Source organism: Amblyomma americanum, chromosome 8, assembly GCF_052857255.1.
Source record: "Amblyomma americanum isolate KBUSLIRL-KWMA chromosome 8, ASM5285725v1, whole genome shotgun sequence".
Lineage (NCBI taxonomy): Eukaryota > Metazoa > Arthropoda > Arachnida > Ixodida > Ixodidae > Amblyomma > Amblyomma americanum.
This window is the reverse complement of record NC_135504.1, coordinates 3,310,665-3,326,177: the sequence shown is the minus strand read 5'-3', so window position 1 is coordinate 3,326,177 and position 15,513 is coordinate 3,310,665. Positions and strand designations below refer to the sequence as shown.

Here is a 15,513-nt window from a genome sequence, read left to right as displayed (position 1 = left end):
GCCAGACAGATAGTAGGTAGGTATAATATACAGGAAGATAGATAGGCGCAGAGGTAAATAGATGGTACATAGATAAATTCTAGCCTCTGGCTCAAAGCCTTCCGCGAGTTCGCATGTATAGGAAGGGAAAATGGCCTTAGGCTATCAACCGAAAGGGGTATCGGGTAGAGCCCACAGACTCGGTCGGCTGGCTTCCCTCGAAGTCTCTACTAGCCGTGGCTTTTCCAATCCAACGAAATTGCGCCCTCTTCTTGGGGATGCACAGCCGCCGGGGAGTGGATGCCCAAGCGGGAAGGCCGGCGCTTATTAGGGACGGTGTGCGGCAGCTGCGCTTGCAACACACGCCCGGCAGCCACGCTGGCCGCGCCTCGGCTCTCTTATTTGCCGTCTCTACTTCGAAGCCGGCCACTTCAACAGAGAGGGCCCCGGGCGTGCCCAGAATGCTGCCCTTAACGGGGCTCCTTTTCTACTTTCCTTGCTTCTCTTTCACTCACCCCTTCTTTTTTCTCCTTCGGTAGCTTTCGGTCTGGCGTACCCGTTTCCCGCACGACACCTCTTTCATACGGTGCAGCCAGCCTAATTCCTCCTTCTTTTTCCCTTCGCATTATTCTTTCGCATCCTGTGTTCCTTACTTCGTGTTTTTCAAAGCGGTAGCTGCACGAGTGACTTCGGGGCAAACGGCATTACCATCAGTGTCGTAGAATGTCGTTGCTGTAAACACCCGCCTTCACTTGCCTCCCCAAGGCAGTGCTGCCCTGGTGGACCCGAACGATAAGAGACACGGGCTCCGGGGAGTAGGTAGAGTTATGGGGAGAGGGGAGAAGTCGGAGGAATGCGGCACGCCGCTGTCACTTCTCCGCCCAAGAGGAGAAAACAAAACAAAACAAGGAGCTTCCCCATCTCTTCCCTTTTTCGCGGCTTCTTTCCCTCTCTCGCTTCTTCCTTTATTCGGACTTTTCTCGAGGGTCCAGTCGGAATTTCTTGTTTTCATTTCTTCTCGTATTTTCCTTGCACCTTTGTCTTGTGCCGCTTTCTTTCATTGTCACCTTTTTTTCTTTATCTGACTTATTTTTTCTTTCTCCCTACCGTTTTTCCTTCCTCATTCCTTCATTTCTCGGCCTGCTTCCCGTGCATTCCTCTTTCTTTTTTGCTCGTCCATTTTCTTTTCCTTTCTCTTACATTGTCCTTCCTTCGCTTCCTTTCTTTTCCTTTCTTCGCCACTGACGTCTTCCATTGTTGCGTCCTGTGTATTAAATGCACCCTACTTTCGCATTTTTCTTTTCAACTTCTATGCCCCGTTCTCTGCTTTCACTCCTCTCTGGGCTGAGGGGAAAGTAGCCCTGGCTCACTTCCAGCCTCGCTCCCTTCGGCAGCATCTTCGCGGGGAGGCGGCGAGGCAACTGCACCGTAAGCCCTTGTTAGTCGGACCCGTTGTCGTTTCAGTGGCAGTCGGCCAGCCAGTACGCTGGAGCTTCTTGCGTCAAATAACGCGGATGCCAGCACAGGCACGCAGTCTATCTTGGCGCTAGTGTCCTCCGTCCGATTTCTCACACAAGAACATATTGCGCGATGAGCTAACAGGGAGTGCCCATAGTAGTGCCGACAGTTGCGCAAGACTCACGCGAGTAAACTCGTTATCTTCAGGGTACATATTTCGTCGAACACAGAGAACTGTAGGATAGAACAAAGGATCGGCACCATAAGAATACACATTCTATTCTTGATTCAAGAATTTTTTTTTCTAGCACACGTCAAAGTGCTAGGTTCATTTCACTTTGGGCCCCCTGAGAGAGAGAGGTCGGAAGGTAAAAGGTTCCGGACTCGGCGAAAATGACGGCCTTCACGTGCGCGTGTTTCGAACAACCGCAGCAAAGCGGCGCACAAGCTAGAGTGGCAGCGTGAAGGAAATCGCGCGCTGCTGTATCGATTTGCGGAGGAAAGGATAAGACAGCAGCGAGCTTTTCTTTCGGCCTCACTGCGTTTGAGAACCACTGGATTGGAGCAACCACGCTCGTTTTAGATCGTGGAAAACCCGGAGGGTGTATGTTCAGCCTCTTTTCGGAGGAGAATTTTTCAGAAAGAGTGTTTCGCAGAAATCACGTTTCTTGCTTAGGCGGCAAAATGAAAGACTACATGTCGCAGCGCTTCTCTTCCCCCCGTGTTTATACTGTTGGGGTTGTCTCTTGGTATCTGTGCGTTAGGATTGCACATGTGTGCCTCATTTATGCGAGCCGCGTTCCCAAGTACGCGCGCGCGCACGCACACATACGCACGCGCACGAAATTACAAGGGCGGACGGCCGCCACAGTAGCTCCGTTCACGGAGTATCACACGTGGCTAGATTTGGTCGGGGGTGCGATTCGCAATCGGCGGCGTGTCGTCTTCTCCTGCCTTTAAACTAAACTGTGATCCAAGGACACCTTTCTCATGTGGTTTGCTCCAGCCCGATTGCGGTTGGCTCTTTTCGTGCGATATCATAAACGCGTACAAATAATAATATTAAAAAGTTTAAATACCACACAATCGATTGCATAAATATGCTTTATAATGCGTCGACACCGATAGCTCACTTTTTGTGCGCATTTAGAGTGGTCTCCACAGCGAAAGAAGTGTCATCAGTGCAGTCGTTGGCATTTCCTCAGCTCAGTTAAACGTGATTTGTGACGTCGTACGTGACGTTGGTATGAACATGATTGTGGACGAGTCACCGAGGGCTATTCATATTTGTAGAGCGGGTAGCTAGGCGAGTTGGTTGCAATCTATGGTACAAACGACGAGCAAGAACGGGGAGCGAAATGGAGAATACACCACGAACCCTTACTTCCAGCTGAAAATTTGATTACGCACACGTGCATTTATAACTTTTCCCGCCGAAAGCAATGTCAAACAGGACAAAAACAAACACAAAGAACCGGAAAAAAAACAGTGCCCATCTCACTTTTATTATTATATTTTCAAAAATGCGCCTTCTAAGAAAGCAATTTCACAGCTTAATGGCGATGATGAAGGTTTGCTCTCGCATGTGAAACTGCCCTTATCAGTGTGATCGGCTTCGACTACCTATCTTGCTGTCTCATCTTTATGTTTCAAAATGACGGACGTTTTCTGAAACAAAAGGGCACAGTTGTGGTCGGGTTTTCGACAATGCAGCACTAAATTAGAACATGCAACCTTGTCCAGGCAATTATCGTGTTCCTTCGGGCGATCGTTCAAGTAGCGACCTGTCGGACCAACATAATATCCCCCGCATGAAAGTGAAATCCGGTAGACGACTCCACTGACGCGATCAACCATCCTGTCACCGTAGATTATAGCGAAATCTCCCGCTTTCCTGCCTATACTTTTGCCGCCACGGTGGCTCAGTGGTTGTGACTGTCGGCTGCTGACCCGAAGGGTGCGGATTCGATCCCTGTCGCGGTGGTTCAATATAGATGGAGAGGCCAGCGTACTGTGCGATGTCAGTGCACGTTGAAGAATCCCAGGCGGTCGAAATTACGCCCACAAACACAGACGGCCAGGCACTACATTGGCCAAATTCCGTAAGGTGGGGGACCAGGTGGGCTGCATGGTCCGCCGGGTTTCCAAAGAAGAAAATGAATATTAGAAAATTGTAAGGTACTGTTATTTCAAATATTGAAGGTAATGGCTTATTCTTTTGATACATAGCAAAGTGTTCCTTTTAACGTGTTTTCATCGATCGGAACGAGCAGTTAAGTCTGCTATAGAAAACCAATGGGAACGCTTTTGACGACAGCAAAAACGTTAATAGCAAAAAAAAAAAATGCAAGACTGCCGTCGGGTGATCTGCGGATATAGTGATGGGTATATTGATTGTAATAGAGAAAGCTTACGTTATACGGACAAATTGCGTTTATAAACCCGCTCAAGAATGCTTTTGTCTGGAATTGTGGGTACGCGTTGCAGTGATGCACCCTAGCTCAGCACCTGGTAGGAAACGTAATGTCGTGGCCCCGGGTGCCGCGTACAGCTTATTCTTTAGAAGTGCGGCAGTTATTTGAAATTGCCTTTGGTGAATTTCCGCTAGCCAGCATCTCGTTATTCCCTCCCACTTCTGGGCAGGGGCAGAGCAGAGGAACTCGCCCAAATGAAATTGTTCCCACTCGTCGGTGCGTTTATTTCCGCACTGATCGAGTTAGCCGGTGTTAGCCTAGTTTATCGAATTATCGGCCTCTCGCCTCGCGAGAGAAGCGGACGCTCTCGGCAGCAGCGATTTGCACAACCTGCGAACGTGTGTCTTGTCCGAGCTAATTGTTGGGACGGCGATTAACAGCGGACAAGCCCGACGAGATACCCGCTGGTGGAATTCGGCTGTATCCGTTGACTAATATGATATGGTATGTGTTTCTAATGCCCAGAGTTGCCCGTGGCGTCCTTTAGCTTGGATTATTCGGATTACTACCGTCCATTGTCCGGTCGATTCAAAAGGGATATCATCATCATCATCATCATCATCATCATCGCCATCTTCTTCATAACAATCATCATCAACAGCAGCAATGACATAGCGCAGCACACGGGAGCTTTTGCGTTTTCCCTCCGTCGTAACTCTGCCACCGCGGCCAGAATTAATTTTACAACCTTAGACTCAGAAGACGAAAGCCAGAACCATATTGAACCATGACTTCACACCGCTCTAGGCTGACTAACAAAGTTACCACATAGTTATCTCTTTACCAATAAGCTCTCGGCTCTTTCGTTTTTGGCCTGTAATGTCCCGCGTATCACGTGGGGCACAAACGACAGTGGTCTCTTCTTCTGCTAGCTCAGAAACATGAAATCCCCACGGTGCTTCTTTTGAAGATTCTTCTCGGTCACTGACAAAAATAACGGGAATCGATGTGCCACCCGCATAACAGTTACGAGAGAAAGCGGCAAGTAAAATGACCGATTTTGGAATCTTAATTTTTCAATTTATTTTATTCTCGCGATCACTGGGTCATGTTTCTGTCTCGTGGCGAAAAATTAGAGCTAAATATGCTGTGGTAAGCTTGCACGTGACCTTATTTTATATGTGCGCTTGGTGAGATTTGCGAGCAAATCGTGCTTGTGATGGTTCGACAACGTGCCAGCGCCGTCGTGGTATCACCGTGAAGAGGTGAGGTAGCAGCTTCCAATTGCTACAGTGCCGGATTTCGCTGAGAAAAATGAAAAGCAAACCAGCAAATGAAAAAAAAAGGCAAACGTTGCTCTGCAGCTGTAGTCACGTGGTAGCCAGATAGCGCCTCCATTGGCTGAGACGCGTGCGCGTCAGCGGTCCCTATGCTGTGGTCCCCAGAAATATTCGTCTGCTTCGGGAGTGTGTTCGGCGTGCTCAGCGTGTGCGATTGGCAAAGACGGCTTCTTTACTCTTCTGACACTTGCTAGTTCCTGAGTGACCGAGGCGGCCGCCTTCGCCGCGCTATCATGGTGATCTTTATAGTGAGGCTCTACCCGGGAGTGTTTTGAGCATGTTTTTGCCACACATGTGGCAAATAAAACTTTAATGTTGATTTTCTTAGCTCAGCTTTCACTTTTTCTGCAGTTGCCGTCGTTCATCGATCCTTTCGGCATTTTGCAAAGAGTGACAGTTGAATGAATATATGTATTGCACTAAAGTCCTGAAACGCTCAAGAGCGAAATAAAGTTCTCAGTTTTTCGATATATACGTGTAAAAGCTTATGAAAGTCATTTCTGCAAAAACTATTTTCGTGTGAGTATACAGATTGTGAAGTTTATAATGGATTTTAGGATATGGCTTTTTCGCCAGTGACCCACCTAGCGCACTCCACCGTGGCAGTTGGGAGGCTTCATCCTCAGGCAGAACGGCCTTTTCGCTACCGGTCTAGAATACACCGGAATAGAATACATGGCTCAAGACGATGTCGCTATCATGTCAAGCAAGCAGCCACAAGGCTTGAAGGACGTAAAAAGGAACGTAACATAAAAATTACTTGTCTTTATCTAGAGAAAAACGCGCTTTCATTTAAGGGCTCTTTCAATTCACTCAGCTGTCAAGCAAGTAGCCACAAGGCTTGAAGGACGTAAAAAGGAACGTGACATAAAAATTACTTGTTGCCTATGTCTAGAGAAAAAAGCGCTTTCAGTTAAGGGCATGTTTAATGCGATCAGAGTATCTTTTGCGCTTGTAGGAGTTCAATTTGTGGCCAAGCTGTTTTCCATGTTTTGAACAGACACCGGTCAAGGAGATGATATTTCGCTAGAGGGAAAAAGTTTTCTCTCAGACAACTGTATCCAATCGGGCAGGCAGTTTCCAGACGACACCTTTAGTTTGGTAATTCTTACATTTTCAGTTCGCATTGAAGCGCATGTTCGTCTGAACAACTGGAAGAAACTGAAGTTAATACTGTGCGACCAGTTTTAAATTGAAATACGACCATAGGGGAAAAAAAATTCACAGGACGGTTACGACTATGTAACGCGATATTCAGCGATAGCTGTTTAGGCGTTTAGTCACGTGACCGCTGATGTAGTGGTCACGTGATGCACCCCGGTCTGCACTGGCAGGCAGCTGTTAGGCTTATGCGTGTAGGCTTATGTGAGCCAGGTTGACCATAGTATAAGGTGAGTGCGACGAGAAAGCCAGGGACGGGCTCTGTCCAGTCGGCAATGCAACTTCCGAAGCCATTCTCGCATTGCGACGTGCACTGCAGTTTTCACTGTACATAATGAAATGTTTACTAGAGGGACAATGCCAGAAAAAGTTCTCCCCGACATTCAGCACAAGACATACTACATTGTTGTGTCCTGTAGTTCTCCCTTTATCGTACTCCGAACAGGCTCCTCTCTGCGCGTCACAAAAGAGTGGATGCTTCCTTATAGATATTTCCTCTTCAAGGGCCGCATGTTGCCAGCGCTAATGATAACAGAGTGCTCAAAACGAGGAGGGATGGGAGATAAAAAATTAACTCTTCTGCGAGTCCGTTTTCGCAGTTGCTGCGGTTTCGTCGCTAAGATCGATTTATACGGGCCCGTTTCTTCGAGGATAAATATTTATCTCTCTCCAGCAGTGCGCCTTCTCCATGATAAATGCTCTATCGACGGGTCTAGTCTGCACTCGCTCCGAAGCATCTAAGTTATTCATTCACTGCGCTCGGAGGTGCCGTACATTTGGCCTCTGCATGCGGGAAGGGAGGGGGGGGGGGGAAGGCAGATTACGCACTTTCGGGCGACTGCATCGCAACTATGTACACACCCGCAAGAAAGCTCTTGACTAGAACGATTTCACTTCTCGTAGGGCAGATTTCAATTTTACATTTTTTTTCTTGCCGGTTTACAGCTTGTTGCACATTTTTTGGATTTCCATCCGTGAATATGTTTAAGTAAAGATTCTGAAAAGAAACGGAGTACTAACTCCACAGCTCTTTCATTCTCTTAAAATGTACTCGGAAGAAATATGGCAAAGCAGCTATAACTGTTTATGATTTCCCAGTTTGCTTACATTACATAACTTTCACTTCACTTCCGGTATGAACCTCTTATTTGTTTACATATGCATTATTATACTTGTACCCAGTCGAGAAAAACGACAGAACCGTGACAAAAATATGACAAAATTTTTTGTCATTTTGTAGTACCGGGAGATTTTTCTGTTGTTTTGTAGTATTTTTCTGTACTATTGTAGTTTTTCATGTGCCACATTTGTGTAGTCTGTTCGTTTGTAGCACTTTTCTGTAGGAACTGCGCAACATTCTTTTGTTACTGCAAGTTCATGGCCAAAACATTACATAAAATTTGCTGTGACGAACGAAAATTATCTGTTGTGTGTTCGGACTGGGATTGCACCCCTAATTTATGCCCTCGATACCGTTTTAAGGTTCCTAAGTTGTGAGATGAGAAGATGACTGTAATACAGGAACTAGCCAATTTAACAATCATTCTAAACATAGGTAAGCCTGCATGAGAGTAAAAAGGAAGTAAGATGTCTTTTACCGCAAGGAAAAATTTTCATCCCCAACGGCACGCAATGCTTACGGCTGGCAATGCAAAGATATTCTCTCTTCAAAGCATGCGAGGTTCTAGTTATGAAGAACTTAACTTAGGTTTCAATCTACTTCATTTGCTAACCTCAAGACCTCCTGTGCCACGCTTAGCAGCCCTCTTCCAATGCTAACTGCATAGTTTATTATGCTTTGCGGTGGGAATATGCCTCCCTAGCCTAGAGTAAGCATTTTGTTTATTTATTGACCGAAATCTACCCCTAGACTTGAGCAGTATACCTTGTCCCTGAAAGGGAATGCGCCAGAAGGTGGCGTACGCCTTTTTTTACTCCCATTTAAACTTGTTCGTGTTTACAGTGAATGCAGTGGGTTGAATGAGTTGTTATGCGTTCATATTCGGGAGACAGTAGCGCTGAGCGAACAAGGACTAGATCACCAGCTGCGTATGCAGGCGTACTAGCGCCCTTCCCGCAGCATCTACCTACGCGGTGCCTATACACATAACAATATTTATAGAGTGGCAGATTTCGCTTTGCGCGCCACCCAGCCACGTCTCATCGCCTTTAAATTTCTCCGGACCGTCCCGGTAGCCCTGCAGCTATGGCGTTCTTCTGTTATGAATGAGCTCACAAATTCGCTTTCAGGGAGCGGTCGCGGCCACATTTCGATGGGGCCAAGAATACGAAACACCCGTGTTTTGGGACTTCGTGATGGGTAAATCAAAGTGATCGAAATAAACCTGGAGCTCTGTACAGTCTGCCTCGCATTTGAGGTGCGTAGCTTTTGGGGCAAAAAATTTTTATTCTGTTTTTTGTTGCGCTACATAATAAGGCCAATGAAATGAGCTGTACGAATGTGCTGAATACTGCATTCGCCATTATAAGGTGAAGCAAACGCCTATGTTTGCAATGCGGCTGAAGGCGTTTTCTTCTTTTTCAGCCGTGTAAATTGGCGGCTTGTTCACTGTGCTTTAATTGTGGAACAAGCAATTCTAAACCACAGATGTACAGTTACGGAAAGTAGTTTACTGGATATGGGATCAAGAAAAAAAATCACAGGGACATCGGGTTACCTTGTGCGTTGGTGACGCGATAACATTAGACGCTTTTGATGCATTTACCGGAAGTTGTGTCACTACTGGTCTGGTGACGTCACCTTCAGCCAATGAGAATTATCCGAACTGCGCCTGTGCTTGTGTTTCTCTCGTGTACGTGGATTGTCTAATGTTTTGCGCTCATCGATTTTCTGTAGTATTATCATGCACCATCTAGGCCCAACAGAAGTGTTATTGGAGGAATTATCCGCTTTCTTGACGTCACGTTCTTCCAGCCAATGACTATTATCCGGTCTGGTGATGTCACTGCTCTCCAGCCAATGGGCAAATTTTACGACGGACGACAGGCGTTTTCCCTGGTGAGGCTTTTAGTGCTATCGCATTGAAAATAATTAATTTTCGCGTGATCAGGAAAAATAGTTCACTGAGCAGCCTGGAAGGATGACGGGGCATGCACGCTGGATCCCATTGAACAAACGCTAGCCCACTAGGCAGCGAAGAAATGCAGCAATAACTTTCCGTCTCTTGACAACCGCATCCTGAACAAATTGCAACAGACAAAAGAAAGGACAGCGAGCACAAGTTATGAAGTTTAAACTGGAGCTTTGCTGGTGACTGTACTACTCGTAAATGGGTTGAACAGAGCCCTAATGCCACAGGTGAATGACTCAGAGAAGCAACCGAAAGTAGCACGTGCAAATGGTGTGCGTCGAACCAAAGTGCTGTCACTTATAAAATCCCTTTATAATGGGGTTTACGAGCAAGCGCATTCATCAGTGTAGCTGCTAATGAGTTCAGCGACCTTGTCGTTTTTCTTCCGCCTCGCCTGCACTGAGGTTCCCAATGAATCAGACTCACCCACAAATTCGCATCGGTGATATTTTCTTGTTTTACCACTCACAAACCAGCAAGTTAACCGACGTTCACTCGAAAGCCGCCCAAAAAATAAATGAAGTCGAATGCTGTGGTGCTATCTTGTTTTCAGTAATAAATTAACTAGGAAGACGATTCCATACCACTCCAAACGCATTTCCATTCACGAGTGCACGGAATAAAGAGTTTTTTTTTAATGGTGGAACGAACACAAAGGAACGACTTGAAAAGAAGAGCGCAAAGCAAAACCCGGAAAGACTCGAGTGAGGCGAACATCGAAAAGCTTTAGGGATTTCCCAAAAGCCCTCTTCGGTTTATGTCCCACTTTTGCAACTGCCGTGTCTCAACGCTTTCTGGCCTCTCGCATCAGGTTTCATGGCGCGATTCGTAAGGCTTCTTTTATAATTGTATTTGTTAGCTTCGACCTTCAGTGCGGTTTGAGTAAGTCACTGGCAGCCGAGTGGGGAATATTCGCAGTCGTTCGTCTGAACCGCAATACAACTGTTGCAACGTCGAGCCGAAGGCGCCTTGCTGCTAAACACATGCTTGTATCCGTGCGCCCGCAGGAGGAATAGAAAACAGTATACCCCCTCGAGAAAACGCGAACAGCCGTGAAAAAAATTATCATGTTCCGCAGCGGCGTCCGCAATGACACTAATATTGCAAAATCCTAGTTTCCAGATTTCGGAAGGTTATGAAAAGTTCGACCAATGCTAGCGAACAATCTTGTCAAGGACTGCAACGCAACAGCCTAGAGGACTTCAGTTCAAGGTGGGCGCACTTTTTGGCAACGCTATCAAATTAGTCGTCGGTATTTCGTCGGCAGGGCCAGAGTAAGCCAGTCTTATGGATGTTTATCAGAAATACAGTGGTAGCATAAAACTTTATCGTGTTAACCGGATTCAGAGTAAGAAACTGTTGAGCCCTCCTTTAAGAGCTCTTGTCTTTGTCCGTAACGTAGCACACCTCGCTCGCCAAGCACAAATCATCGCCTTCCTCACAATTCAAGAATAATACCTGGAAAGGCATAGAGAAACACCTTACTGCCCAAACTAATCCTCGCTTGCAGAAACTCCGACGCGTACCTTCTTGCAATGCAATGTCGCCAGTCCCAGTTTCTTCTCCCTCCCCTTCCTCCAACCTGCGATTGCTAGCCTTCGGGGAATTCTTATTAAACAAAATACGGCCTAGTAAAACACGCCTTATGTCTTTCGAGGGGCCCTTCAGACAGTGTCGCACACTCGCTCGTTATCGTGATGCGCCATTTTTTGGACTGGCCTCCGCGTATGTGAACTCATTTCCTCTCATTACAGAGACGAGGAAAACGCTAGTGAGAGCACAACCGGAAACGTTGACAGCCTTTACTGCGTGATAAAAAGAGACCTGTTTTAGTGCGGCACTTGTAGCGCGGACGAAGGCAGCTCTAACACGTTTCTCCGCGGCACCTCCTCCTTTGCATTGTGTAGCTCGTCGCCTCGCTACGAAAGGCAGATACAGCTCTCTCGCTGGACCCCGCCCTGTGGCGCCAGCTGTGAGCACGCATCGGAAGTGGTGACACTCTCGGGAGTTCTCCCGGCGCCTGAAGAGAGCGCGTCGCGACATCGGGAAACGCGGCGGCAAAAGGGAGAGCAGCAGCGGGGAGCGCGCGAACGAACGAAGGAAGGACAAATGCAGCGCTGCGAAATAGAAGGTAGGGAGAAGCTCTTCTAGCTAGACGACCTCGGTCTGAAGGAAAAGCAAGATGCCCAATCAGGGAGCCGAGTCCGGACGTTGCGCAGCGCCCTCTGGATCGGCGAAGCGGAAAACTCGGAAACCTAATTTGCGCAGTGGCGCCACCTCGTTGAGGGAAAGAGACGCTATCGAGCTAGTTGGGAGAAAAAGGGAGAGCACCGTCTCAGCGAAGGTCTGTGCTTCGGGGGAGGGGGATTGAGTGCCGGCACGTTCTCCCCAGACACACGCCACCGGCATCCCCAAACATAGTAGGACTACGAGAGAGAAAGGGGTTTGGAAAGAGTATGTTCAAGGCTTCCCTACGCAACGAAAGTGAGGAAACCGTGGGGAAAGGAGGCAGCTCGAGGAAAGCAGCTAGTGTGCCCATGCTTTCTGCGGAAAAGAGGGTTTGTCTGCACACTGGAGAGGCAGCGTTGCCATCCCCACAACGCAGAGTACGGAAAGAGGGAAGGGAGGCGTCTGAAGAGGATGCTGGATCATTCTCAACGCACGGAAAGAGTGGAGAGAGCGGTGAGGGGGAAAGAAGAGGGGAAACACCGAGGTCGAGAAAGGTCTGGAGGGAAACACAGAAAAGGGAGATAGAGAGAGAGAGAGGAGGGCGCTTTAGGGAGTTTGGGGAAAGGAGGCCGGGGAAGAGGGAAGTAGGGGAGTTCGCGCAGGCATCGGCGCGCGCGCGATTCGGGGCGCGGGAATCGAGTGCGACTGTCAGAAGGGAGCTGGAAGGCTTGTGGAGCGCGCGAAACTTTTTCGTGGTGCGCCGGGCGTCGGTTGAGGAAGCACGTTGCACGCCGTTAGCGCCGCCGCCGGAGCAGGTTAACGGGCCCGGCGTTGCGCCAGCGACTCTGGCGTCGCCGTTATTACGATGTGTCAAACTGACTTCGAAGTGCCGCCGCCTTTCCCCTGCTACCGCCGATCTTGCACCGACCGAACGCGGCTGGCGTCGGCGCCGGAACGTTTTGTCATCGTAGTCGTCTCGTTAGCGCGTGACGACTAACTAGTTAGTTACCCGCCTGTGCATTGTTCAGTTTTGAGAACCGCTGTTGTCACCTCTTTGTGGAGTTGCGGTGTCAAGGGCCTCGTTGAGGAGAAGTCTCGTCTTTCGTGCGCGGGTTTCTCACCGGGTGTCCGCGACGAAGCTCCTAGCGTTCGCCGAGCGGATGCGTTCCTTCTGGATCTTCTGGAGGCGCAAGCACCGTGTGGGCCAACGCCTGGGCGAGGAGGATGCCCACGAACTGTGCGAGAACGGTAAGCACTTTAATGCAGGCATGCATTCTGCAGCTTGCGCCTCAGATTGTCGCCGGTCGGATTTTCCGCTCCCACTGTTCAGCCCGCCTGAATAAGAATGTCACTACAAAAGTCAACTTGATACCTATGAACACCAACCCTGTTTTTCAATGGTATGCACTGGATATATGACCACGTAGGTAGAGTGAGGCGCTTGGAAAGAAAAAGAGAAGAGGCGAATAGGAAGAAGCTGCAGATGAAGAAAAAGCGTTAGCATAATGCAGTTCCACTGGAACTTCCACGAGATAAAGAGCCGACAAAAGGAGTGGCAGTTCGTGGTTGCTAGATACTTTTCTTATCAATAGGAAGCGCCACTCCGTTCTTGGCCAATTACTCAAAGTGTGTCCTTTTTGCATTCGAGGACAATTATAATCGTTCATCAGTAATCGCAAATGCTGGGAATGCATTTCTGCTGCTCCTGCTTTTGTTTTTGCTAACATACACGTTTATTGTTATTAGTATATACGCAGGCAGTGATTCCGGACAGCATTTCTAGTTATAGTGCTTCCTTTGCCAGGCGCCGCAATGCTCTGAGCATTCAAATGTTTCGCGAAATGCATTGGCGCGCATAGATTCTTTTGTGTTTCAGTAAAATGTATGTCATCATTACCATCATTACTCGAAACTCGTGATGCGTTTGTGCTATAAACTGACACTAAAGAACAAACGCAACGCATTTCATCGCGATGCAGCGGAGCGAAAGGGCTTACGGAGACTTTTGCAATCAGCGAATGCCTCCCGTAAGTTGCTGAGAATAAACGCTAGCCAGCCTGGTAAACCGTGCTTTCCATAAAAATTCGGAATCAAAGAGATATTGCGCAATGGAAAACGGAATTTGCATTCTGTTGCGCAGAGCGAACCGTTAAGCAGGGCCAGCATTTAGTAACGGCAATACTTCCAAGAGAATATTGAACCATAAAAGACGAGAGAGGCCAACCTTTATGGGCGTAATCAATTCGCTGCGCGTATTAAAAGATAAGGGTGGAAAGGCAGTTGATACTCGAAATGTCATCATCAGGGAAGCTATCTCATTTTATCTCGTTTTCTTTGCGTCTTTTTTGTCCACAAGAAACGCTGTCAACCAAAGCTAAGCACGATCCTTCCTTTTTTTTGTTTTTACCTTATCGCATGGTACACGATGCCTTCATCTACGATTATGCTGAAGGAAATTTATGGTCGACATTGAGAGAATTCTTTGCCTTACTTAGTGCAACTTCTGAAAATGGCATGAAAAGCTTGTTGAGTGCCTATACCAAAGTGAACTTGAGACATTAAAAAGTGCGTTTAGCAGTGTCTCCTCATGACAAAATTTCGGCTAAGCATTTTTTTCAACTGTTAATTCGTGGCAGCAACGCACCCAACAGCTGCCCTGTTGCGTTGGTGGCCTGATTATATGCTGTCTGGAAGTTTCGCAGAGACACGCAATAACAAAACTGCGATGCACAGTCGCGGAATTAATAGTACGGACCATGCTTTTTCGGTCAAAGTCGTTACCTAGTGAAAATTAATAGTTGTTTCATACTTATTCAAGTAACTGCCGCTGGTGCACTTGTGGGGGAAGGCAGCAAATTGTTCTATTTTAGTAAATCAACCGCGTCTTGAGGGAAGGGACGAACGTGCGAGTGAAAGAGGAAACAGGTGGCCGTAGTGGAGGGCTCCGGAAAATTCTGGTGAGGCACCTAAGAACCCACCGCGGCGGCTCAGTGGTTAAGGCGCTCATCTACTGATCCGGAGTACCCGGGTTCGAACCCGACCGCAGCGGCCGTGTTTCGATGGAGGCGAAACTCAAAAGGCACCCGTGTGCTGTGCGATGTCAATGCCTGTTAAAGATCCCCAGGTGGTCGAAATTATTCCGCAGCCCTCCACTACGGTACCTTTTTCTTCCTTTCTTTCACTCTCTCTTTCATTCCTTACGGCACGGTTCAAGTGTCTACCGAGATACGTGGACAGTTACTGCGTCATTTCCTTTCCTCAGAACCAATTTTCAGTTTTTTTTATTATGTACATCATTTACACAGCGGAAACTGTTAGCGTAATTTCTTGCTGATGAAACGTCTGCCGCTTGCCAATGAACTTGACTTTAGTTAAGACTTACTGCGGCGAGCGGTCTTCATGCGGGCTGTAGCGTTAACCATGCGGACTTTTAGCCGCCGAAGCATTCGTTTCTATATCAGCCATAATTGCAAAAGAGAGGGCAAGTATGCGGATAGAACACGGCTGTTTTCATGTTTTCTCGCCCACAACCGACGGCAAATAACAGATGAGTAGCTCGAAAAAAATCTTCAATGACCCGCCCGTAAACCCGCCGCGGTGGCTCAGTGGTTAGGGCGCTCAGCTACTGATCCGGAGTTCCCGGGTTCGAACCCGACCGCGGCGGCTGCGTTTCTATGGAGGCGAAACGCTAAGGTGCCTGTGTGCTGTGCGATGTCAGTGCATGTTAAAGATCACCAGGTGGTCGAAATTATTCCGGAGCCCTCCACTACGGCACTTGTTTCTTCCTTTCTTCTTTCACTTCCTTCTTTATCCCTTCCCTTACGGCGCAGTTCAGGAGTCCGCCGATATGTGAGACAGATACTGCGTCATTTCCTTTCCCCCCAAAACCAATTTACAATT

The 15,513-nt window shown here is 47.8% G+C and overlaps 1 protein-coding gene across 4 annotated transcripts in view; it reads left to right on the top strand.

Moving 5' to 3' along the window:
• LOC144100802 (uncharacterized) overlaps positions 1–15,513 on the top strand; it is a 222,720-nt gene that overhangs the window by 18,361 nt on the left and 188,846 nt on the right. Inside the window, exon 1 of one of the 4 annotated variants that reach the window (XM_077633664.1) lies at positions 12,285–12,861. The exons of 2 other annotated variants lie outside the window; for them this stretch is intronic. In XM_077633664.1, coding sequence (XP_077489790.1) covers positions 12,774–12,861 — 88 coding nt within the window. In that variant the 5' untranslated portion in view covers positions 12,285–12,773. Of the gene's footprint in view, positions 1–12,284; positions 12,862–15,513 lie in introns of those variants that run through there. One more of the 4 variants, XM_077633665.1, reaches the window with a different exon arrangement.